This window comes from Diadema antillarum, unplaced genomic scaffold (genome assembly GCF_040938485.1).
Source record: "Diadema antillarum isolate AM-2024a unplaced genomic scaffold, OU_Dant_1.0 scf00000161, whole genome shotgun sequence".
Taxonomy (NCBI): Eukaryota; Metazoa; Echinodermata; class Echinoidea; order Diadematoida; family Diadematidae; genus Diadema; species Diadema antillarum.
The window spans coordinates 243,643-271,149 of NW_027271050.1; the positions used below are offsets into that span (position 1 = coordinate 243,643).

The following is a 27,507-nucleotide window of genomic DNA, read 5'->3' on the forward strand; positions in this document are numbered from 1 at the left end:
TCGTCTTGAAAGACAATTGTTCAAAGTACAACACCTCAGTCGTCGTCATTACATACTATGATCGGTTTGACAAAGTCAACCTGCAAAATTTTGCTGCAGTCGAAGCAATGTGGTCTCCAATACACAAAAAAGAGGGATATGGCGTGTGTGTGTGTCTGTGTGTGTGTATAGGTGCGTTTATATACGAACGTGATTTCTACATGGACGAATATGTAATACAAAATTAAAGAAAAAAAAGTAAAATAGCTAAGTATTTTGTTTCGTGATCTTGTGGGGTTCGAACCCGCAACCTTACGTCTCTGAGACGTCGCCTTTAGCCACTCGGCCATACGTCTCGACGAGAAAATATGGGGAACGTAAACTTATGTATGTGAAAGATACATGAGGAATCGTTTTGTCCACATTCCATTTTCATTTTCAGTTTTAAACTGCAAAATTGTCAATCTGATGAGGAGATTTCAAACAATAAAATGCATGATTACTGCAGCTTATTGTCTCAGCTACAACATACTAAAGTTTCAGAGGAAATGAAGCAAAATCAGCTGAGATAAAGGTGCTTAAACGTTGTTAAGTCAATGCATGGTTTTAAAAAAAATCACCTCCCATAGACGTAACACGTAAACTTGTCCGATTTTGTGTCTTTACTTTTAATCACAATTTAAAGTATGATGACGTCATCAAATTTCAAAACCATGACATGGACTTGAAAGGCAAATGTTCAAAGCAAAACATATCTGAATTTGGGGTAATATTAAGCTTAAACAATAGAGATACGAGCAAATGAATGTCAGAAACAGTACCTCAAAAAAATTAATTCCACTTTTTTGATTTCAGATGATGATATGATGACGTCATGAGTTTTCCTGGCAATATTGGTACTTGAAACGTTATTTCCAATTCATATGCTTTTGTAATATGCAATAGAAATATAGGGTCACCAGACGATTTAAAGAGCTATGGCGAAATAAACAAAGACATGTTTTTTCACTATATTTGCAGAAAGACGCGCGCGCGGAATTTCAACTTTGACGCCAGTGCATTCCTTTGTTATAGGTCAAAATCGATCGGAAATCAATGAATATTGTTACTCAAAGTATCAGAAATCCAAATCAGTTAAAAAATTTGCATTTTCATGTTAGTTACCTTAGTTTGACCTTTGACCTTTGACCTTTTGGCAAGAAACTTCCCCAAAAATATATATTGGGTAATACATGCCATACATCAAGTTTTAAAAAAAAAACCTTCAGGCATATTGCATTCTAAGGAAAGTAGTGATATTTTGAGGAGTTGACCTTGACCTTTGACCCCCTGACCTTTGACCCACGACTCCAACTTCCCTAGATAATCACTGCCCATCAGTACAAGCATATATACTAAGTTCCATGAAGATACCTTGAACCATTTGCGAGATATGGAGAAAAACATGAAATTTCAATTTTTTTTCACAAAATAACCTGTGACCTTTGACCTTTGACCCTGTGACCCTAAAATCCACACAAAGTATTATCCCCCAAGGATATACCCTCATACCAAGTTTGATGTAAAACCACCACACGGTTCTTGAGATATCGACAAAAACAAAACGGGACGGACGGACGTACGGACGTACGGACGTACGGACGGACGGACGGACGGACGGACGACCCGAAAACATAATGCCTCCGGCCACTTCGTTGCGGAGGCATAAAAAGAGAGAAATTTTGACAATCACAATAGGTGATACGCTGATAGCGTATCACCTAATGAGCCATAAGTGTGCAAAATTAACACAAACACACATTAACAAAAAAGACACACAAATAAACTTGCAGTATATTGTAACACTTCAAAAACATCAAAATATCATCCTTCCCTATTTATGTAAAAGCTGACCTATGATTATATGGGCAATCAATGTTTATACCTGTGTCAGCTTGTTACAATGCTGTGATTGTTTGGATTTACGTGACATGTCATTACTACATATAGCTACACTATACTTCATGGACTGTGGTTTGTTTGTAGCAGGGATCAACTGTCAGGAACAGAGGTAGGAATTGAAGGACAGGACGTAGGAATCTGGACATTCACATGCAAGCATGCAGTTTGCAATGTAAAATCCATTTGATGCTCATAAGATGTGAAACACAAGTTGGGTGCTGGTCTCACCTCTCTGCCTCCCGGAACTTCCCCTGAGCTTCCATCTCTTGAGCCTGGTTGATGTAGAGTACGGCGATGTCCTCCCCCTTCATGCATGTCATGGCAAGCTGTGGACAGTATGACAGGTGCATCATTACTACATGTCTGCATCATCGCCGTGACAACCAACATCATCATCATCATCTTCATCATCTTCTTCACAGTCACCATGGTCACTCATTATCCCTATCATTCTTATTATCACTGTTGTTACCACCGCTGCGGACAGTACAACATGGTGGAGCAGATGAAGGGAGATAAAATATTGATGGCACATTTCTTATCAGGCAGGTGCATCATTCATATAATATGTCTGCATCATCACCATGACAACCAACATTATTATCATCATTACAGTCGTGATAGTCCACTCATTATCACAATTTTCTTGTCATCACTGTTGTCACCTCCACTGATTTGTCAACATTTACTTGTGTGATGGGATCTGAAGACTTTAGGCCGAAGTTGCACAGGGTAGTTATGCAGGAGATTCCCTCGTAATGTAGGTGGAGTGGTCTCAAACAGGTGAAAATAGTTTTCTTGCATATTTAAAATTTTGTACTCTCTTCTCTTATAATATATTATAATGTGGTAGAAAATTGGTACAGTGATACTTCATGCATCTTTGTGTTTCTCTTCAGCCATCCCTGGTTGATCTTCTTTCATCATTGTACCTGCATGTAACTTTAACAACTACTACCATCATCACCATCGTCATCACCATCACCATCACCAGCATCACCATCATTGTCATCACCATCATCATCATCATCACCATCATCACAGTGTCAGCATCATCATCGTCGTCGTCATTGTCGTCATTGATCTACCTACCCTGTGAGCAGCCTCCCACTTTCCGGCAGCTGTGTACATGTCGATGGCCTCCTTGGTCTGCCCTGCCATGGTGAAGTAGCGCTCTGCCGTTTCGTAGTCGTGGACCTGGACGTAGTGCTTGGCGATGACCGGGTAGTAGCGCTCGGCGATATCCGGATCCTGAAGCTTGATGATCTGCTCCGCCTTGGTCCACTGGTGTGAGTCCACGGCTGCCTTCACTGCCTTGTGTGAGGCTCTGGAAAAGAAGGGGGAAAATTTGTACCTCTCATCGTTGGCAAAGAAGTTGAATTCTTGCTCGAAACGTGCTCGCATGCAATATTAGGGACAATAGAATATATTACACACTGCCATACATGTATGACAAAATTAACTTACATGTGTTAAAAATAGCATACAATGCTTTATGAAGTATGTATTTTGACTATAACTTCTTATAATTAGCAGGTCTGCCAACATTCCTACATCTAAATCAGGGAGATTCCACACAGCAATATCTGTGTGTAAAGATATCTGTGTGTTACATGCATGTCAATGGGCAAAAATGATTCCCAAATCAGGGAGATATTATCTTATTCAGACATAAACAGATTTTGACATTTTCAGGGAGACTTGGCAGCTCTGAATTGTAGAGTACTGTGGAATACACAAATTAATAACAAGAATACTGGATTATACCATATTGAATCAAAATGTTAAAAAAAGGCCGCTATAAATACCATTACAACTGAATGCTACCTCAGAAACTTCACCATGCTTTTAAGGTTTAGCCCCTGGGGCAGTGACCTAGTCTTCCCCAGGACAATGGCTTAGCTACATGTACACATGGGCAGTGACTATTGCACTTTGGGAGCTCACCCTGCTTCGATGTAGTGGTTGATGGCTGCATCAAGCTGCTTCTGAGATACCAAGTGGTCACCCCATTCCTCCTCCAGACGAACCACCTCGCTAGGGAAGGCCATGCGTGCCAGCTCCACGGCTAGGGGGTGACGGGAGGGGTAGGGTGGAGATGACATTTAGCGTCATTTTCTCTTATAAACACGATGCAAAATAACACATTGAAGTTTGGAACATAAGAAACCCATAAAACAGCTTTGATGAGACAATTGCTTGTATTTCATATTGATATTTTCACACGCATATTTTTGCGCATGAGGAGATCACAGACATTTTTGCAAGATGTTGTTCTCCTGAATTAATACCAAGGCTATCATATGTGCACTATTACCCTTTACTTGTGCATGGTGACATTTTCATGTGTTGTTTAATTTGTGGTCAAACAGTAATTTGCAAAAATAACAGCTTATACAGTACAAGCACAAATTACTAATTTTGAAGTAAGCAGATGGCTAATACATACAATATCTTAACGGTATATGACATTAAATATAGGGCATAATTAGTGGGATCAAAGCCCACAACCACCCAATAACAGAATAAGTATTGTGACCTTTGTGTATCTCTGTGTGGTCAAATACTGTAGTTGAGGATTGGTTCAGGGCTCATTAACCCCTTGCCTACACTAACCTTGTATCAACTCTTTAACTCTCAGCGTGCCACAAAAAAGGTATGTGTGTGAAATTTGCACATATTTGACTCACTGGCACTAAAAGGGTTAAACAAATTGGACATTTGACACTTCTGCAAAAACTTGATTGCTCCTGTTAGAAGAAATGCAGCTGGTTTGGCCTTGGACGTCTTAATCAACATTAATCAACATTACCCAGCATGAAATATTAAAATTGAATAATTCTCACCTCTCCTGTAAGACTTTCCTCTTCGGTAGCACTCAAGGGCACGTTGTTCATCCCTAGTCTTCTCAAACAAATCTCCAGCCTAGATTGTATGGGAATGATTACGGAAGAAACAAAAGTAGATTGATATTTTCAGAATTGCTAAGTGTGACTTCCAGTTGTTGAAATAGGAAAATGTGACATGATATTAATCTGCATTGGTACATGTTATCTTAATCAAAATTTGCAGCAACTGGAAGGAAAGTTTGTGTTATGCAAATGTTTCTTTTGAGGTGGTTTATTCAAATATAAGCAAATATGGTGTTTGTGGTACTTATTACAGCAAATGAAGTTCTGTATTTTGTGTATTTCTGAAAAACATGGAATCACTCTGTACTTCTTGTAATATTCTTTTTACAAACAATCAAAGCATACTGAGCAGCATTTCACAAGAGTTTTATCAAATCTTAACACCTGCATCTGGCATGGAATTATCAACCTGTTGAGGACGAGTCCCGAATATACTTGGGCAAGGGTCTATGGGAAATGTGTGCTGTAGGAATATCAGTCTGTCCTCGATGGGTTAAAGAATGAATATTACAAAGGCTACAAACATTGAGCAGGCCAGCTTCTGTTGATGTCATAATGTGGAGCTAATAACAATAACAATACAATGTAATACAGTGAATTTACAACAATATGGTCTTCTTGCTCCAGGGTAGCCTCTTCAGTGTTGCCACTGCTCTACCAGAGGGCCCTGCCATTAACATCAACCCTACACAGGTCGCTATGTTGCTGGGTAGACTACCCATTCACACATTATCCCATTGAAGACTGGTCCCGAGTATACTTAGGCAGATGCCAGTGGGACATGCACGTAATCAGTTCATCCTCAATAGGATAAGTGGGTAAAGAGGGACATGTTTAGTAAAAAATATCATCCAAGGACGTATAGGCACTCGACGGGATTCGCACTCTGAACCTCCAGATGAAAATCAGGAGTCTTAGCCACTGTGCCACAGGGGCCCCCAATTTAGGGGGTGGTGGTAGGGGCGAAAGACTCACCCTCTCGAAGAACTCGCCCTTGATGAGCGTGGCCGCGATGCGTTGGACCAGGTCGCGGTTCTCCATCAGCTCCTCGCTGCTCGTCACCAGCCGCGCCGCCCGGCTTGGCATGCCGGCCTTCATGTAGAGGGCGATGGCGGCGTGACTGTCGCCCTCGTTCTCCTTCAGCTCGCCAGCCTTCTCCTCCTGCCGCGTATCCATCAGCCACTGGTAGTAGTTACGCTTCAGGCTCTCCAGCTCGGGGTGTCCCTGCCCATGTTTAGAAAAACAATCATGAGCTTGATCACAAAATCTGTTCATGTCAATTTGAGATATTAGCAATTAAACCTGCTAAAAAAAACAAACAAACAAAAACAAAACAAAACAATACAACAAAGGAAGTAATAAGAAAATATGGGATTGTTTTTATGGTAACGTTAAGAAAATTCTTTGTTATGAATCAAGGGAGGTATCACTGGAAAGGTTTTATTTTGCTCTATCTGATGTTAGTTAAGCTTTAAAATGATTGATAATGGCACTTACACCGTTTTGCAATCAAACCTTTGAATTGTAACTTGTTTGTTTTTTAACCCCGAGCTTTGTTCATCAAATGGCACACAACCTGGAGTGCATTTTTAGAGAGTCTGGATGGATTACTGGATAGATTACTGAACTTTGCTGAAAAAGCTTGAAAAATTGATACAGTGTTTTCTGACTCAATCAGCACTCAAAGCACACAAAAGGTTACATGAATCTCAACGAGTGACAATGATTCACAAAGCAGGGAGGCTCTCGTACGAGCTTTTATTGGACCATCAAGAGATATATTTTCACATTTTGTCATGGAGCCTCCTGCCGAATCAGGAAGACTTAGCAGCCTTATGCGCAGTGTAAAAAAAAAACATAATTGCCAATTAAATACAATAAAATATTCGTTCAAAGGATTTAAGACTAGTGGGACTCGGACTGAAGTTCTTCCCAAACTCACCTTGCCCTGGGCAACAGAAATGGCCTCATCCCACTTGTGAAGCTCCTGGTACATCTCCATAGCCTCATCAATAGCATTCTACCACAGAAGGAATGGAGGGATGAACAGACAGGTCAATATTATACAGATATTGCCTTTGTAGAGGTGTGTAATATAACACTTGACATCCCTGACGGAGTTATAATTATTTCCCCCAGGGATCTTACATGTATTTTACAAAAGTGTGTAGGGCAGTCATGGGAAAATATTGCCTCATGGAAATATAATTCCCAAGGGACTGCAAAGCATTATAATCTATTCCACTGATAGACAAGGCAATATTTGTTATACTATGGTCTACATGATCAATTACACATCATTTCATTCTAGCCCAGTCAGCAGCCAGGCAAAGTTTGGAATCATACTACTTGAAGTGATGTCACTGCTCACAATATATATGATTTTGATCCTCGCTACATTAGTCATGTGATTGTATTATGACCAATCACTGATCAGTATTTATGTAGATCATCATATCAAACATATAGAAATAGTCAGTAGACACAGACTTAACATCGATACGACAAAGAGAAAAGTAGTAAGTTTTATAATTTTCCACTAGATTCCTCTACCAGTAAATATTTGATTAACTTTATTACTATCATTTTTATATCAATTTATTATCATTTATTATGCATCAATTTTATCAGTGCTTATTGAGGTTGATAGCTGAGTGATGAGTGATTGTAGCTGATAAATCTCAGTTTTGAGAAAATATGTTTCATCTTCAAACTCCTACTATTTGATAATTTCAACAGGAACAAAGTAAGTAGAGAAATAGAGAAGAACAAGGGGAATTTCCGAAGAGCGGGCAGACTACAAGATTCTATCACTCCTCCCATACAGGGTCTGATTCAGGAATGCCAACACAATACACAGCAATGCCGTATTCTGAAGGCTGAAAAAGACACATTTTTTTTAATGGTAAAATACAGTGCAGTATCTTTTTACCTTTCCTACAATGGACACATGTATCATTACAATTAGGGGAGAACAGTGTTTTCCATGAAACCTGCAGAATTTTTGGCAAAAAAGTACAAAATACTGCAAATTGTAACAAATGGCATCTCTGCTGAATGTATGGAGACAAAACAATTCAATTTCCAGGTAAAGGAGTAGCACAGCTACAAGACCCTCTTATTGTTTACATAATGAAATGTCAATGTTTAATTCTAGCCTATAAAAGTACAGCAGCCTGATTGGTTGTTTACACCAATGATGGATCCATTTTTTTCTCAGGGATAATTTCATCGGTTGAGAATGAGAAGGGCGTTAAGTTGTCTTGAACACTGTGGGTCTAGTGGTCACTTAATGCCCTTACATTCTCAACCGGCAATTACGTGTTTCAAGGCAAACGACATTACATAAATTTCTGCCCTGACAACTGACCAAAATGAATAGATTACTGTATACGCAGAATATTTCGCGAATTTCACGAGTCAGCTGCTACTCGCGAAATTAAAAACACACGAAAAATATTGACTCTAATGCCAATATGAATGTGACGTACGTGTATACATCTCTCCATTCAGTACAGGACTCCACGATCGCGAATTTAACCATTCGTGAAATTGCCGGGAATTCCCGTTTCACAAAAATTTAGACTCGCGAAATATATGGCGTATACAGCATATGTGACCGTGCACCTCAAAACGAACATAAAGTCGCACACACTGATTTTGCGTGAGGACTGAAAATAAGTGAAATGGGTCAACCTAGCCGAACTTGACTTTTTCATATTTTCTGAAAGAGCGGGTCTTCTTTTACATTATGCGAAAATTTGGTATCATAAAATGGGCAGGAAAGTGTGTTTTTTTAAGCAGTTTATCTCGAACATATTTGGTAGAATAGTGTGATTAGGTGTGTCTTTAGAATCCCTTTTTCATATCTGAAAAACCTTGTCCACACTCTTCACTTTCAACTCTAATAACTTTTGAAAGGATAGTGCTACTGCTTTGAAAGTTGGCATTAATTATGGACAGAATGTGTTAATGAAGCATGCTTAATTTCAGTTTAATCTGATAATCCCTTCATTGTTGTTACTCTGGTGATTTACTTCCTTTTTTTTGTCCCATTCATCGCACAGCCAGCACAGTTTGGTAAAGATTAAGCGCTTGAGTAGACACTGTACTTCAGAGCCTCTTTTCTCAGTTCACACTTTTCCTGAGTTTGTGCTTTCTTTCCAATATGTAGATAGGTTAGGAGAGTCCATTTGATTTGAGTTATACATCATTTTAAAGCTTAAAGTCTGCTCTTTCAGAATATGGTCTTAACTAAAAATTCATGTCTGGCGACTTTTTGTTTGTTTTGAGGTGCAGTGTCACATATAATGTCTTTATGACAGAATCACCTGCTCCAGATAGATAGTCTCTGCCTCCCAGAACTCCTTGTTGAGTACAGCGAGCTTTGCCCGAGTGCTGTAGTGATTCATGCCATCTTCTCCCTGAATGCAGAGTGGACAGAAGACCAGAAATGAAACCATCAAAAACTCAGGTTAGGCCCTGCAAAATTTTGACACCACAATACTGACCAACTTGGCATACATTATTTCAGCAAGTTTTCTCTTCACTGACCTTTGTCTCATGTCATCCAGTTTACACTCAGTCCATTGCTCTGTGATACTACATAAAGAAATATAAGGTCTTCTTCTTTATATGGCACAATGTGCCTCATTGATACCATTTGATGACTATTGCTTGTAACCTGGGGCAAATCATGAGGGGTTGGCATTATTTGCCCATTTTAGGGTCTGATGAAGCAATATCAAATACAGTTTCAATTACCACATACACAGTGAAGTCTTTGCATTTGCCTGGCTACGTTACTTAACAAGAAAAAGGACAACAACTGAAATGAAGGTACAGAACACAGCAAGGTTCTTGTATACTACTCTATGATATTCCTGAAAAGATTGCCATGTTGTTTCTGTTGAGAGGTTTTAATGAATGAGACGAAAAGAAGAAAATGATGGCAATGCTTCGTCGGTTCATCCAAAATTGACACTCACGGTCTCCTTGGTGATTTCGTTAGCCCGTTTGTTGATTTTGCGCAGGTAGCGCGCCCTGGAGACGTCGCCCAGGGCAGCGAAGCATCGCTCGGCAATGTGGAGCTGCTTGGCCCCAAGGGAGAGCTTAGCCAAGGTCTTCCACATGGCCTCCGTCTCGCTGGTCATCTCTAGGGTCTCCAGGAAGGCCACGGCTCTGAGATGGGTCAACAACGACGAATGAGGCAGGAGAGAATAAAAAATTATTACAAAATGAAGAGCAAATGATATGATTCTTCGGGTCTAGGGCACTTACCCCCTGGGCAAATACCCCAGACTCTTCCCCTGACCCTAACCCTAATCCTAATCCTGAACCTAATCCCAACCCTACACCAAACTCTAACTCCAAACCTAACCCTAACTCTAATCTTTACTTGAAGCAGTATCTCAAGGTCCATCATCCCCCCAAAAACTGTCACCTGGAAATCCTTCTGCGGTTTTGCTTTAGTGTATCTGTGACCAAGATGAATTTTGACAAGATATTTTTGGGCCGATGACATACATCTTCGATATCTTCACGATTTGTGAGTAGTTTGACATAGTCTGCTTGGAAACTGCGCCGATGAAAGTGTCACCTGCATTTATTGTTTCTCTTAAAGTTACCATTGCTCAATCACATCACTAACATTCCTGGCGCTGATCTTTTTTTTAATCTTCTCTTCTTTACTGTTAGTGTTTTGTAAAGTAGAGCAAAAAAATGTAAAAATCTACTTTGTATGATCACTTTGCTGTCTTCACACATTTCTGGGAATTTTCAAAAGCTTCTCATTTGCTACATTCATAACCTAAAGCTTAAATGTACAAATACACTCTGGAAGACTATAAGTTCTTGTTTCTCTTTACAAGTTCCTGATTTTGTTCAGATTTAACACATCTAACCACTTAAATCTACTCTCTGTTTCCACTGTAAGATACGCAGTGAGAAGCAGAATTGCCAATATTCACGACTGAGATGACAGCTTTTGACTGACAGTAACATGAGATTACCTTGCGAAGTCTCCGTCGTCGATGGCCGTGCCAAACTCGATCAGTCCCTCGTCCAGGGTGTAGGACACCGTGGTGACACCCTCGTTGACGATGACCTCGGTCTTGCCGTCAGCCCTCTCCAGGTCGACGATGTCGCCCTGTGCAATGCGGCAAAGGGGGGTACATCATGGATTAATACATGACAGCCCCACATGCACATTTCACGTGTCGGCTGTTTTATAACAATTCTGGATGTGATCATGATTTTCAAAAGTTACTTGATATGTCATAGGGGATGCAAGAAAAAATGACAGCCCTATGTGCACATATCACACATCAGCTGTTTTGCAACGTGTCTGGATCTGATTATGGTTTTCTAGTTAAGTTACTTGACAGAAAATAGTACAGAAAACAAACTTCCAACTCAAATGATTTTCGTCTACCTTCCTATTCATACAAAGCAACAATTTGCACTTGCGATTTCATACCTGTTTTCCATAGTAGAAAAATTTCACAATGGAAGAGAACATCTCAAATGAAAATTACAAGGTTGTGAATTCCTGACAAAATATCAGCATCTTTCATTATGTTAGTGAATGACAAAGTCTGAGCATGGGCTGTTTGTCATGCCATGAACTGTAATTCATCACCAACATCTTTATGTCATGGCACTGGAGATTAAGGATTTCTTACCTTCATTGGAAACATGGTGACTCTCTCCGGATGATCGATGTTGTACCACACACACAAGTTGCCCCTGTTTTGGGCGACCACCACATCGCTCTGGGGCACCCACTGTGGATACAAAAGAAACACACAAATGTTATTTGAATATTTGTTGATCATGATCTTGCGCTAAGTTGGGATATACTCAACCCGAAAAATGAAGAAGAAGGGGACGGGAGGAGGCCTGTGAGATATAGATAACACATTGGCAACTATGAGAATTGCCACAATACAGTGAAAAAGAAGAAGAGGAAGAAGAAGAAGAAGAAGATGACAAAGAAGGAGAAGGAGGAGGAACAGGAGGAAGAAGAGGAGGAGGAGGAGGAAGAGGAGGAGGAGGAGGAAGATGAGGAGGAGGAGGAAGAGGAGGAGGAGGAAGGGATGGTGAGGGATAAAGATATAAGTACATGCAGTGTCAACTGTAGTGGGTATTGCCATGATATTGAAGAAAAAAAAAGGAGGGCGGAAAGCCAATGGCAGCTATCAAATTAGTTCTGTTCCCTCAAATACTGGACACCCTCAAAATATGATCAAGATGAGTTGATAATGAGACCCCCCATAAACATTACACTGCTGCATCTTGGCAAAAAGGTGTAACAATTTTCTCACCGAAACTCTTTGAAACATTTTGAAATGAGTAGTTTCGCTTGCATACACCTCTTTGCCAAGTCATAGTTCAATGGACTTCAAGCCATTTCATTTGGCACAAGAATGATTGTATAAACAAAGATGTACATTCCATACCAAGAACGAAAGGTTTTGAGGTGCTGAAATGATCAGAGGACAAAGTCCTTGATCTCTTTCTCTCACCTGAACATAGCTGGAGTAGTTAAGGATGGTGGTCTTCAGCTGAGTGTCGACATCAAAGAGATGAAGCTGGAAAGAGAAAAATCAAGGAGTTAATTTCCAACCAAGTGAGCCTCAACGTTACATATTAACAACACAAAAACAAAAGAAAAGATGATGTTTGGGAGCACTGTGGTTTAGTGGTCGAGGTTCTACATACACAAGAGATCTTGGGGCCAGATCTTTCCTGATGAATATATACTTGGGCAATGTGCTTTTGTAGCCACAATGTCTACTCAGGTTGCTGGTAACAATGTGGCTGTCACAACAGCAGAATCTAAGGCATAGGAAGTGCCAACAATGAAGAGACAATTCTGCATTATCTCTAAAGACTGAAGTACAAGAATCATATTACATTCATTCAGCAATTTATACATCTGTAGTAAGTATCAGTTGAGTGAAAGATGATGGATCCTACTGATCAAATGAGAGGGTGTCATTAACAGACACAAATCTGGTGGCATGGCAACTGTAATTACCGTACAGTGCTATTTGTGGAAATTAAGCCCAAGCCTTGGATCCTAATACCAACACCGATGTTGGTCACCATCGCCAATGTCATTCCACAAGAGACGGTCAGATGTGAAGTTCCGTAAAGTGAAAATTTGCACACATTTTGTGGGAGATGAATCTAGGGTGAAATCACAAGCATGCACATCCAAGCTGATCATATTATGTCATATCCTTTTATATCTTTGATTCTGTACACATAGAGACTTGCAAAATTCATTATTCTACACCTAGTGCTAAAAATCGCCTTGGGGAGAAATTTCAGCTTTGGCAGTAACCAAAGTGAAAGAAAAAGCGGAGACTCACTCTGAGTTTTTTATCCCTATAGAGCAGCTTCCGTCCAGTCTCGTTCATCTCCAGCCAGTCCACCTTGGAGTCATGGGCCAGCGTGGCGATGTTGAAGCCAAAGACGAGGTCGACGATGGCGATGGTCTTGAGATCGACCAGGTAGGCCATCTTCTTGTTGTCCTCCACGTTGAGCTGCTTACGCTCATTCAGGCGCACACTACAGGAGCAAACAGAAGCAACATGGATACGTATTCATGGGACCACAGATAACTAACCTGAACACACTTTGTATACTCGGAAAAAGATTCACTTACCAAATCCCATATATCTTACTAGGAGAAATCAACCCTTTCAAGGCACGCTATGACTCTTTTGTTCATAACTATGATTTCTATCACTATTGCTATACACGGCTACATCACATCTACACTTTGTAGATGCAATCATAATCTACATGATATCAAAGAAAACAGTGCCTTTTATGTTCTGTGGTCAAAAAACTATTTTGACCCAATAGCCTGTGAAATGTCAGGGAATGGTGGCATCATCCCTCAGTTCTGTCTAAATTCTGATGGCATAAGTATATGGTGCATAAACAAAAAGGAGATCTCAAATAGCCAAGAGGAGTGCACACTGATGATAATTTATAATCTTCCACCAAATATTAAGAGCCTTCAAGCAAATGACTCATTGACCTTCAAATGTGTAAATACTAGAAAAAAAGAATAGATACTAATAACTGACCTGATAAGGTGAGGGTTCATGAACTCTGTCCTCACACAACCAAGAATCTCATTGGCTCCGTACTCCACGAGGGAGAGCTCTCCGGCATTGAAGATCATACACACCTGTTTAGAATGTTTTGACAGACATTAACTTTACACACAGAAACAGATGTACAAGCTTACTGAAATAGACATACAACACACTCGTGGCATGAGTAACACGAAGAGTGCGTGTCAAGAAAATATTCATCTGTAGGACAAATGAGCAGGGAGTGCCTGTAACATTCTTGCACCCTCTCATGAAAATTAGAATGTGAAACAAACACTTATTCAACACTGGATCGTCACCCCCCTCAAAAAAACCCCCAAAAGAACAACAACATAACAATACGACAAAAAAACAAACAAACAAACACACACACACAAACAGAACAATAAAGATTATACAAAGAGCAATTGATGGTTGTGTTTCATGACCTTTTACCCTTTTTTTTTAAGGCAATCACACATTTCTTTTAAAGCTTATATCATCCCATCCTTTACACAATCCATGAATGGATTGGTAGATGGATAATACATACAATTGCAGATGACCAGATAATTGCATGGATACATCAATGTTCGCAGTAACTAGCATTAAAATCTATGAGCAGCTGTTTTATAAACATTTGTGATAAAAACTGGTTAAATAGTAAACTCTATGAAGTCAAGTGTTTCACACTATAGACAAGTTGCAAAATAAGATTGATTCACATGGGATACAACACTATTGTTGTGGCTCACTTGTTGCCATGTAATGACATCTAATTTGACATAATAATTGCTGATGAGATGACATACATTTCCCTTGTTACAAATGATATTTACCCCCCCCCAAAAAAAAAAAAATATGCAGAATATTGACAGACATTGACGGACACTGTCATATCATAACAACACAACATCTACACTCAATCTACTGACAGGTTCAAACTGAGTGGCTGAAATCACAAGTTCTCCAACACTCACATTCTCGTTCTCAAAAAAGAACTTCTCATTGCCACCGGTGTTCTGCCAGGGCACCTCGCTGAGTTTGTTGGAGCTGAGGTCTCCGAGGAGGAGGGTGTCGGTGGTGTGGGCCACCAGATACCGGTCTTTGCCCAGGATGTGCACCTCATCAATCTATGACACAGAGAGCAAAATCAAGTTTCCAGATGACAGATTCAAGAATATTTGAAGAGTTTACGTGTACAGGCAAAAACCAATACATCCATATTCAGCAACTTGAGGTAATTGAGACTAAATCTGTTAAAAAAAAAACACACAAAGAAAATTATCAACATATATGTGATCATTTTAATACCTTCACAAATAATTCTTGTTGTGTGACAAGTGCAGCATCATTGACAAGATGTTATTCTTCTCTTTTTGATGATGACCGTATTAAAAGAAAAACACTGAAAATGGCTTATATCTGCTTCTGCATTCACACTCTTCATTTCAATATTGTCTGTTAAAAATACAGAAATTTGCCCTCCACAGGGTCAAATAATACACATGATATCACACTACAGTACACAGTTTAATGATACATGCACACAGTGTAAAGTATCTCAAAAAAACCCCTAAAACATACATACAAATAAAGACACTTGTGCATTTCAAACAATACATTAAAAATAGACAAATTGATTTAATCCTTTTATTCCATCCTCTTCCCATCACCCCTCTGGCTCCATTCAATCTGTCAGTAGCGTAAACAAGGAAAGAAACGGTAAAGATATACCTAGAAACCGTGGGAGAGAGAGAAATACAATCAAACATGCTGTCCCTCTGTTTCATTGTTTTCTTTTTAACTTTTTTGCAGCTCAAATTCATGTAGACTTTTACAGCCAATGGCAATATCTACAGATTTGTAGAAATGTGAATGTCAAAAATTCAATGGGCTTTCTTAATCTTTGTGTCTAAAGCTTTGGACAAACCACATACAAGTGGAATGTAGTTTCATATTAAACTCTTTAAATTGTATGACTGTGTAATTTGCAGACTGGTATCACTGTTTGTGGTCATGTTTGAACAGCGTCAATTACCTCGTAGCCATAGTGAGACTTGAGCACCACTCTGGTGCCTGATGAAAGGTTCTTGACGATGACCTGGCTGAGGCCAACGTAGGTCATCTCAAACTTGTTCTTGTAGATGGAGCGCCGGAGGCAGCAGTCAAAGAGCTCAACCCCACCACACAGTGTGCCCTGGAGGAAAATAATAATAAAAGAATGAAAGCCATTATTCAAGCACAATCCTGTTTAAAGAGATTTCAACATTCAGCTCCATGAGTCTTGTGTGATAGAGGGAGGTCTATGATTTTTTATTTTTTTTATTTTAGAGAATGAATGTGATAAATAATTCAAAAATAGATGACATAGCATCCACTTGATATGTTTTCAATGGAATGATTGATATTATGGGTTCCTCTCATTTGCACTTTTTGCATAGGAAAATTTGGTCACTAAATAGCAGTTTGGTTATTTTTGTCTCCTGGACATTGCATTGCAAATTTCAACTCTCTGAGACACTTGGTGCTAGTAGATAGTTGAGGGGCTGCTTGCACTATACAGTAGCCTTCCAAGGCACAGTTACAGTATCCTTCACAGCCTCTATCTCTAGCAAGGCAGGGCTGGGGTCCCTCACAAAATGGATGAAACAATGAAGGACTTGAGATGGCAAAACAACGTATGTCTAAAATTAATGAAAACCAACTTTGTCAAATATTTTGGTTTGTTGTTGTGTAATGAAAGTCTGAAAAAAATCTTGAAATCAGAACGCAGTCTGTTAATGAGATAATACGTCCCCTCCCAAATGGAATTGTTATAATATTATTGGCAAAACAACGTAAGCAGCAATATGCTTGCCCCTTCTCAACCCAAGTTGTACATGAACTTGGCAAAGCAATGTATCTCCATGAAATACATTGTTTTGCCACATACATGTTTACACGGCAGTAGGCTGTGCACCGAGTGCAGACCGCAGAACCGTGCACAGAATGAAATTGTGTTACATGTACGTGCGCCATTGACAAGACTTCCATATGATTGTTTTGCCGTAGCAATAGCTTTAATAGATAGGTTGATGCGGTAAAAGAGCGCATGTTTTGATTTATGCAAATCATTCTTAGAAATAAAGGGTCTAGTGAAATAAATTTGCAGTCAATATATTAGTGATAGTGCTGGTCCTTTTAGGGTAAAATATAAAGTATTAAACAAAAACAGAAAAAAAGCTGTAGCTTTGCAGAACTTTAAACTCGATTTACTGGAAAAGAGACTGCATGTATACGTCATAAAGTTGTTTTGCGATCTCACGACCGTGACTTACCGCCACAAGACGGGAGCCATCCTTCTTCCAGGCCAGCGTGGTGATGGTGTACAGATTCGGGATCTCTTTCATCCTTGCCTCTTCCCACATTCCCTTGCGAGGAGCCCAGTTAAAGACCCTCAGTCTACATCGTGAGGAAAAAGGCAACAACAGACAATATACAGTACATTCACAGGTAATATACTAAATATAGGTACGCTCCCACCCTATTTTCTATGCATGCAAGTTAAACCATACTTTAAACACATTTCCCTCTCCTCCCAAATCAAGAACTAGGAAATGTCACTTTACAGACCTTCATGTATTGTTATATCAGTTCTGAATACAAATCAGCTTACAGTTATGGGATACTATTAAAACACTCTTGGTTTCTTGGTTGCAGACACTCAATACATCACAACAAAGGATGCTAAAAAGTGAATATGAACATGACTACTCAAACTCAATGTGGGTATGTTATTTCACACTTCATCATATGCTTTTGATCATTGAGAACAACACAAAAACCTGACTACCAGATCAGAATACACAACTTTCTAGTTTTTCATGAATACTGGATCACTGTTGTGCTCACATCTCCCAACCAACAATTCTGATGGCTTTGCTCTCTCACTGATAATTCCTAGTTCAACTGACCTGTTGTAACTGCCAACGACCACAGACTGTCCACTGGGGTTGTTGACCGCCACTGTGAACTCGTGCTCCTCCGAGTCGCGGCTGAAGTCGAACTGCTGGTTGACGCGGCCCTCCTTGCTGTAGATGGTGATGCGCTTGTCGCAGCCGGCCGCCACGATGCTGTTGCCCGCCCAGCACAGGGCGTAAGGGGGGCAGGCGTGAGTGGCGACCTTCCCCTGGGATTCCCCGGTTCCCTCATCTTCCAGGAAGAAGCGAACGATGGAGCCGTCGGCGTGTCCCGAGAGGATTCCCTTTCCACTCAGACTAACAGGGATGAGGAGTAGAGAGGAAGGCAAGTTTTCAATAATGATATTCTTCGTAATAATGATGATGATGATTATAATAATAATAATAATAATAATAATAATAATAATAATAATAATAATAATAGTAATAATAATAATAACAATAATAATAACAATAATGATAATAATATGACAATAAAAGAGTAACATTAAACATTGCATAATTAATATGAAATGCATACAAAGAAGTTTCTAAGTATGTTACAACAGATATGTAAATACATAAACTACAAGATATTTGATTATACAATGCAATGAATATGTACAATTAGTAAAGAAGTCAGAAAGAGTAAAGAAGTACAACAAATGACTTCAAGAGGGAAAAAATAATAATCTGGGAAGTTTAAAAAAAAAACCAAACAAACATGCACCTATTACAGGAATTCACAGGATTCATATTACTACTACTGCTACTGATACTACTACTATTACCATTACTACTACAAGCTGTACTACTACTACTACTCCTACCATTACTACTACTACTACTACTACTACTACTACTACTACTACTACTACTACTACTACTACTACTACTACTACAGGAAAGACTACCACTACCACTAATAATATCAAATAATGATAATGATGTAAAAAAAAAAAACTACAGCAACTGCAACAAGGAAGACACCACTCACTTGGGGGTGAGGGACACTACATAAGAGTCAGTCCCATAGAGGGTGGACGACTTGTTAGTCTTGGTGTTGCCCACACGGACCTTCCCGTCAGCCAGCCCAAAGACGATGTTGCTGTCCGGTGGCCAAATGAGGCAGGTCACTGCACTTTGCTGGACAAACTTGTTGCAGATCACCTTTTTGGTATCCCTGTGGGTATAGCAAAATTGGAACACAGGTGGTTACGAAAAGTTTATCTTTAATGTTTGGAATTATTCAGAATACATGTATGACAACTTCTTTCATCAATTGCATTAAAGATATTTAACTGTTCTGCCCATAGGCGAATGACATTCCACTATCACATAATCATGTCAATCCGATTGTTTACTGGTATATGAAAAACCAATGTACTGTATACCGTAATGTTGTCAGCTGCGATATTTTGAATACATGGATACAGTTTAATACACACTCTATCATAAGGATGACAGTATTATTATTCAAAGTAATATGCTAAGTAATTCACTGGGCAAGTTTAAAACTATATTATATATTGCAAATCATGATCACTTTGTTGTTTAAAAAAAAAAAAATCATATATTACAAAAGAAAGACAGACAGAGATAATGGAAGGGATGTTTACTGTCAGAGTATGCCTTCAAATTTTGAAAAGGAAAACTAATTATATTAGGCTTATGATTTGTACTGGCTACATTCACAGTTAGCATACAGGGGTTTAGTTTATGAGAATACAAATTAATCACAATTTCACCTGTCAAAACTACCGGTGTTTCACCCGACCTGCATATCATGTCCTTGAGCATTGTAGCACTTCCCAGTACAAGTTGTAGTATTTCCGAATATGAAATTCAATCCTGACTCAGCAGTTAACAATTATTGAACCTTCAAATTTTGCAGAAAAATTAATTAGGCTCATATAGATTTGTACTGGATACATTCTCAGTAGCATATACATGTAGGGGTTTAGTTTATGAGAATACAAATTAATCACAATTTCACCTGTCAAAACTTCCAGTGTTTCACCCGACCTGCATATCATGTCCTTGAGTGTTGTAGTTAACTTCCCAGCACAAGTTGTAGTATTTCCCAATATGAAATTCAAACCTGACTCAGCAGTTAACCATATATGGAACCAATTCAAAGTCAATTGCATCAGGTTAGTCCCTTTATCTCACACGGCCTCTGCAACAATGGCTTTTTTGCCAACTTGTTTATATTACCGAGTGTAATGCACTCCATATGCCACACACATGACATCCTGTACACACCAATCTCAAATTGGGACTTTCACAAGTGGTTGAATTCACAGTTTATGGAACCACACTGATGGAATGAGAAAGCAGTTTATTTCCCTTTCCAGAAAAAGCTTACTAGAAAGTTTCCTAATTTGGAGATGATAGTTCTAAAATGGATTAGTGTCACTGCAGGCCAAGCAAAAGTCTGGATAGGCACTTATACAGCACCCCTCTGTGTGCCAGATGTACTTATTAGTCTCACTTCCCAGGCTTTTTTTTTAAATCAGTATTCAGTGATTCATCCAGATTTGACCTACAACTGTACATACCATGTGTACAACGTAGCTTTAAAGTTAGCAAATTGGTGCATGCAGGCACAGTACAGTAGTGTGGCTCAGTCCAAAAGGAAGGTCATGGAGACACATTCATATTACGGAAATCAGGAAATCTCTATTCATCAAATAAATGATCAAACCACTCTAACCATACTAGCTGGCATAGAAACTGTCAAAGCACAATTATAGACTCGCTCTGACTGCGTTTAAACTGACCAGTCATCGCCGATCTTGTAGATGTAGATGATGTTGTCTGTCTGTCCGATAGCGATCTTGGTAGAGTCCGGGGAAAAAGCCATTGCCTTCACCGTGTAGCTTTTCTTCCCATACTGTGCAAGGGTTGAAATGAAAAGATATCAATATATACAAGTTCATTTTCTTTCATCAAATCATTAACGGTACAGTGTACATTTATGTGACAACATACAGGTATGCCTAGATTCAATGGCCTCTTCAATTTTACATGACTGGCACAAAAATGCATCAACTTTAACACAATCACACAGACAAAATTAATTCAGGCAGATTTATTTGATTGATCTGGCTCATCAGGACTTTTGCAATTCTTGATTGCTTATGGCATACATCTACCACAAGCATAGTAAAATCTACAGGGTTCATTCATTCATTCATTCATTCATTCATTCATTCATTCATTCATTCTTTCATTCATTTTTCATTTCCATCAAAAACAGGGCAAAACCTGAAATTTTCTGATGCGCAAAACTTTTGTGAATTTCATGAGGAACACAATTTGCAAAAGTTTTTGTCCACACATAGGGTATACTCTACTCATACAATCTTTTCATGGTCCGCAATTCGCGAAAGTTTCATCCTGCTGAAAAGGCTGTCAGCACCAATTCCCAACAGCTCCATGCCGCAAATGTTTTGGTTTTACAGTACTTAATTATTAACAATAACCAATCATGTGACGATTATACTGGCATGGTACCACATTGGCACTGTAGACTCTCACCTTGCTGTCAAGTGGTTTTGTTGAAAACTTGTCTCTCCTCTCCCCTTGCTCGTCGAAGAGAAGCACAACCCGGTCAACGGTGCACACCGCCAGCTTGGTGTTGTTTGGCGCCCAGGCCATTGCGGTGATTTTGGCTGCTCCATCCTGGGTATAAAAGGACAGCATTAAAATGACTAGACTCTAATTCTAAAAAGGATGCGCTGTCGTAACAGCTTGATTTTAAATCAACCAATATCAAATTACATGTATGTTTTACTGCATTAATGGAAAATCACTTGACACTTATTAAGATTCTTCAACAACTCACACATTTACCCTTTGCTTTGGTTGGAACTCTGCCCATTAGATCTAGAGTTATCCTCCCTGTTTGTGCCGAGGTGCCTTTTTGTGGAAGAGTCATTTTATTCATAGATAAAAGGGGCATTATCGTGAAAAAGTCCACCACTCCATTCACCGCCATTCATTTTGTCATAGCCAGCGACTGCTTTCAACCTCCATAGACTTTGCACTGGCCCGAAGACGACATAGGCAATGGCCTGAAGACGATATACAGGTTTGTGGGCAATGGCCTGAAGACGATATACAGGTTTGTGGGCAATGGCCTGAAGACGTACCGTATGCAGAACAAGAGGGGACCGATATCATATGATGTGGCCATAAAACTGGGCACAATCAGGTGCAATAGTACCCTCACTTCCTACTAGTGTCTAGTCTACAGCTTAGCCTCTATTAAGTTATTTGTTAAAGTATCCCAGGGTTCCCTTTGTACTACACACAGAGGCATAACTACGAGGGGCATGTGCCCCCCCCCCCCCCCCCCCCCATCCACTGAGAACTTTTTGAATTTTGATGTTGTAAATGGTGCAATTTGATGTATGTTTTTGCGTGTTTTATTGACTTGAAACAGTCCCACTTGTTTAAGGTAGCAGAATATTTTCGATGTAGATTATTATTGAACATTTTGCCTTAAATGGTATCATTTGAGTAAACTTCTTGTATTAATTCTTCCACTAAATGTCATGAACGCGACCGAGCCCGAGCAAGCGGAGCGAGCGAGGGGGAGGGGGGTGTTCCCCCTTCCACTGTGAGAACTTTTTGCATTTTGATGTTGTACATGGTGCAATTTGATGCATGATTTTGCGCATTTTGTTGACTTGAAACAGTCCCACTTGTTCAAGGTAGCATTACGGGTATATTGTGATGTTGATTAATGTAAAACAATTTGGCTATAAAATGGTATCATTTTGAATAAATTTCTTGTATTAATTCTTAAACGTAATATCACAAACGGGACCGAACACGAGCGAACGGAGCGAGGGGGGGGGGGGGGGGGAGGGGGATGTCCTCCCCCTCCCATGTGAGAACGTTTTGCATTTTGATGTTGTAAATGGTGCAATTTGATGCATGTTGTACATGTTTTATCAACTTGAAACAGTCCCACTTGTTTAGCAGAATATTTTGAAGTATGGTAGGTGTTCAACCCACCGACCGGGTCCATAACGACCGACCGCGTATCATAATGGCATTGCGCGTACAGACAGAAAATGTGCGCATGGGACTACGCGCAACGGTGTTCGATTCTTCACTGGGCTACGCTACCGAGTAAAATGTGGCGAAAACAACTAAGTATTCCCTCTAAATTAATGAAATTTAGCAAAATTGAATAAGGTTTATCGTGTAACTACATATAACTAGGCCTACCTTTGCTGACTCGTTGTTAGATGTAGAGTATCCTTCCGTAATAAATTTGACGATTTTGACCGCAAAATTATCACCGCCGCTTGTACGATCGTGCACACACGTTACACATACACATGACAAACATTTTGTCGCCCGCTACGACCGTACGAGTTGATGCAGAAACGAGAAATGAATGTAAAAAAAACAAACCAACTCATCTAATTTATTTCAATTACGATGAAAAGTTTCCTAATGAAAATCAAGTCAAATTCATCAAACAGTCCTTCAAAAGTAATATCGAAGGATTCAAAATATATTCAAATATTATTGGGGAAAAAATGACGGCTAGAAAAAAACAGCGGCCTGTCGAAAAAACGCATTTAAGTGCCCTTTATACGTATTGTCAGGGTGGTCGGTAGAAATGAGCAGGGCAACTGAGTGCGGAAAAAATGACACCCCACGCGTTCGAAGCCGCCATCTAAAGAGCGCGTACCTCAGATCGCATTTTCAGTGCGCGCTTGTGAATCCGGAGTATTTTCTCCACACGTGAGTAAAATTTCAGGCAAATTGTGAGATTTTTCACGTTTCTATTGATAGAAAAACGTTAGGTGTCCGGTATTATGAACACCCAACCATACCGGTAGGCCTACTACCAGGGTAGATTATTATTGACCAATTTGCCTTAAATCATGGTATCATTTAAATAAAATTCTTGTATTAATTCTTCCACTGAATGTTATGAACGCGACCGAACCCAAGCGAGCAGAGCGAGCGGCCGGGGGGAGGGTGTGGGAAGGGGGTGTCCCCCCTCCCATGGTGAGAACTAGAGCTATTTGCATTTTGATGTTGTAATTGATGGTGCAAATGGTGGCCCCGCTCCCGGTATACGCCACCGACTACGCATGACCATATTATTATATCGAAACATCGCATGTCATTATAGTCACCCCATGGTGGAGTAGGGTAGAAATTTTCACAGTTTACTTTCTGTGCAACGTTAGACTTAATACTAGGAGTAGGACAGAGACTGGAGTCGGACGCAACCGAAATAGAAATGAGTCTCAGACTCAGAGAGGTCGTGAACTTATAGTTTTAAGTTAACACGTTAGACAATGAATTTAGAGATCTGCCCTTGTAAACAAACACATACAATATAATGTCCATTAATAAACCGTTAGAGTGTCTATAAGAGACTATAACAGTTAGATCTTTTATGCAAAGCGACAGCGACCAAGCTGAGTCAACTGACATTGCCATGCCCACTGTCACTGGCTGTACTGTGTAATGTAGGAATAGGTGGCCTACGGCGCAGCTTGACGACCTGATAGCGTCCATACCGACGAATGTAAAGTGAGATTACGATTCCGTTATTTCATGGAAATCACATACCTGAGGAGGGAGCAGCGTTTTCATGTGTTTCAGCTGCATTATGAAATTGCCTCAGAGTATAAAACAGCTCGGGTAGAACAGAATTATCAATATTTTATACACATGACAAATCGGTCTTCTCCTTGATAGCTCTTCGTCTCGACCTCAGTAGTTTTTGTCCGTAGACGTCGCACGTCGGCGGTCGGTTCAGGAATGTGACTGTAATAAGCAATCTGTAGAGGGCGCTATAATCTGCAACAGCACCCGCGTTGCCAGACTCGAGTTGGCATCAACAGTGTAGAACACTAGGCATTCATTGGATGTTTTAGCATAACTCTAGCATACTGCTACTGAAAGGAAATCTCCAAGTTCTTTGTATACTGAGGTACCTCTTTTTGATTTATTTTTTTTTTGGACGAAATTGATAGTTAAAAAAAGTCGTTAGACCTGTTCTTTTTGTTTTGTTTTGGCGATTGAGTTCCGTGCTGGTCAGTTGGGAGCAGAGAAAGATATTGAGGACTTTCTTTTCTTTGACTTTTTTTTTTTGCTTGTCAGCTGATTGGGCACTCCGAGGCCCTTTATTGCAATTTAACATAATTTTAGGCCGCTTAACAAGCACAATCGCATATGATTTTTCGCAAGGTCACACTGAATAGCTATGTAACAACAATACCCTTTACTGATAAACATGTACCACGAACAAACTGGGCAGATCACTTTAGCTGGAGTGCCACTTACTAAAGATCTTTTATAGCAAAGAGCAAGTTAGCGTACTTCTATTCGACAGCCTGCAGTCAAGTGTAATGCCGCCAGTCTGATGGCCAAGGCCGGAGGACTGGGTGTTGATTCAATAAGATGTTGTAATGTAGCAATATTCGTGCTAGAGGGGCAGCTTTTTCAGATGTTTTTGTAGCAATATAAGGAAGGACGAAATTGACGAGGGGAAAATCCAGTCCAAATGTAGATTACTCCAGTATCAAAGAATAAAATGCTACTCGTTCAACGGTGAAATTTTGATCGAAATTGAGTGAAAAATAACTAGTTATGATATTTGAAGTTTCGCTAATTTTTTCTGAAAACATTATTTTCTTAAACATTCAACTTACGTTATTCTAATGGCAAAGTGTCATTCCCGCACAACTTGCCTTAACTATTGGACTACTACGGTTTGTACATGAATTTTTTTTTTCTTCAAATTATTCTATTTTCAGTTTTTCATTCAAACGCAATTATGACCGAGGCTCAAATCCTGGTATATTTAACTGATCACTATCCTGAAGGTGTTCAACCAGGAATAATATCATCTAGTGACAGAAACACTGAATTATATATTCGTCTGTTTTTACATGATCAATGGGAAATTGTAAGGTTAAGACATCGTTGGCTCACTCATCATGCATTTATTATTCACATCCACTGTACAGAAGAGCATTTGGGAGAAATTAGCAAAACTTCAAAATGCTATAATCTAACTGCCTTTTTTTTTCAATTTGTTACCGTTGAACTCGTTAGACTTTACCTTTTTTTCTATCAGACTAACTTATATCTTGAAAAGATAAAATCCCCTTTAACATTACCATGACACTATTGATGCCAATGGAGCTCCTTGACTAAAGCAAGAGTTACAGTTTTATTCTTGGTTACATAATGGAAACTTTCAGCTGTTCTTCTTCTTTTGATAAGTGGAGCAATGGTGAGTTATCTTAATTATGTTTGTAGCCTATTTAGTCTTCGGATGTCACAATCTATTCAGTACAGGCCTAAGGCTGGCCGAACTGAAATTGAAGAGTTTGTTTGCAAAAACCGATAAGTCCATTTTTGAAGATTTTGAAGTAAGATCTCTGTCATAAAGTACAAAATAATACATTTTAAATGATATATTGGTCACCATCTATATAAAGGTACATTTTTGAAGTTATGGTCAAAAGAAGCAAAACACATGGTATTATTCTTTTTGTTTTTCTTGACCTTTAATCGCAAATATCTCCATTTGGCAAATATGGACTTATCGGTTTTTGCAAACAAACTCTTCAATTATAACAGGAAGACGCGAAACCGTAGCTCCTGTTTGATTACAAGGAGGCGACTGGATACAGACACCAATGTACTTTCTATGACTCGCACGGTTTCTACATAAATGTTACATTGGTATATAGGGCGAACTTATACGGCTTGCAGAAATACACAAGGGTGGCTTCAATAAGTTATACAGATGGGAGTGTCACCCCACCCTTCTGATCTCTCCCCGAAAATTTGACCCAGGTCCTTTTATGATTTTCAAATAATATCATAGGTAATCTAGAACAATCAAATAATATATTTGTTGTTGTTTTTTGGATTAAATCTTCTTTCTCGCATCTCTTAATCCAAGTGGCATAGGCCTAGTACTTTTATTGTATAGGCTATTGTCGTGGAAGCTGTCACTCCAAACACTGGAGTTTGTCATCGTATGCTGGGGAGCGGCGGAGCGCTATGCAAATCTACAGACTTGATATTTCATTTTTCATTTCATTTTTCATTTCATTTCATATTGTTATGGAGTACGCAGTAAGGGCCTGTAAGCATACGTGGAATAATGCGTGACATCCATAACTAACCATTAGCCATTCATTATGGTCTATCAATATTCATTTTTCAGTCTTTTTTTAAAATAAAATTTTTAGTCAAATTCCACCGAGGGTTCCTCAAATTAACATTGTCATGAAACTTTATCTTTCTCACGTTTTGGATTGATAATGTTTCAAATATTGCCCATTTGAAATTTAAAAAAGCGACAGGGGCTCGTGTCTGAGCGGGGATGCCCGACCGTTCCATACCGCCCCACCTCCCCGGGGTCTCGGTTAGTCTCCATTAAATTTAGATTTAGACCCTATATAGTGCAATGAAGACACATTACCTGGAAAGCCAGAAGACAGAATATGATAACCATGGTTTAGCCATTCGCAATGTCCTTAACTTTTGATATTTTTTCTTACTTTGAAAATCTTCCAAATATTCCCCCAAAAGTGTGCACCAGATTTTTTAGTTTCA

The 27,507-nt window shown here is 39.4% G+C and overlaps 1 protein-coding gene across 1 annotated transcript in view; it reads right to left on the reverse strand.

Moving 5' to 3' along the window:
* Positions 1–24,634, reverse strand: part of LOC139722215 (intraflagellar transport protein 172 homolog) — a 107,776-nt gene extending 83,142 nt beyond the window's left edge. Inside the window, exons 1-21 of the mRNA XM_071633526.1 lie at positions 24,499–24,634; positions 21,430–21,573; positions 20,670–20,782; positions 18,884–19,069; positions 17,902–18,204; positions 17,266–17,389; positions 15,987–16,145; positions 14,926–15,078; positions 13,937–14,040; positions 13,211–13,409; positions 12,359–12,424; positions 11,516–11,617; positions 10,844–10,980; positions 9,821–10,013; positions 9,164–9,256; positions 6,775–6,852; positions 5,808–6,056; positions 4,767–4,845; positions 3,868–3,988; positions 3,013–3,247; positions 2,149–2,246 (exon numbers count right to left, since the gene is read on the reverse strand). Of these exons, the coding sequence (XP_071489627.1) occupies positions 2,149–2,246; positions 3,013–3,247; positions 3,868–3,988; positions 4,767–4,845; positions 5,808–6,056; positions 6,775–6,852; positions 9,164–9,256; positions 9,821–10,013; positions 10,844–10,980; positions 11,516–11,617; positions 12,359–12,424; positions 13,211–13,409; positions 13,937–14,040; positions 14,926–15,078; positions 15,987–16,145; positions 17,266–17,389; positions 17,902–18,204; positions 18,884–19,069; positions 20,670–20,782; positions 21,430–21,573; positions 24,499–24,537 (2,975 nt within the window). The 5' untranslated portion in view covers positions 24,538–24,634. The remainder of the gene's footprint in view (positions 1–2,148; positions 2,247–3,012; positions 3,248–3,867; positions 3,989–4,766; positions 4,846–5,807; positions 6,057–6,774; positions 6,853–9,163; positions 9,257–9,820; positions 10,014–10,843; positions 10,981–11,515; positions 11,618–12,358; positions 12,425–13,210; positions 13,410–13,936; positions 14,041–14,925; positions 15,079–15,986; positions 16,146–17,265; positions 17,390–17,901; positions 18,205–18,883; positions 19,070–20,669; positions 20,783–21,429; positions 21,574–24,498) is intronic.
* Positions 24,635–27,507: the final 2,873 nt, after the last annotated feature.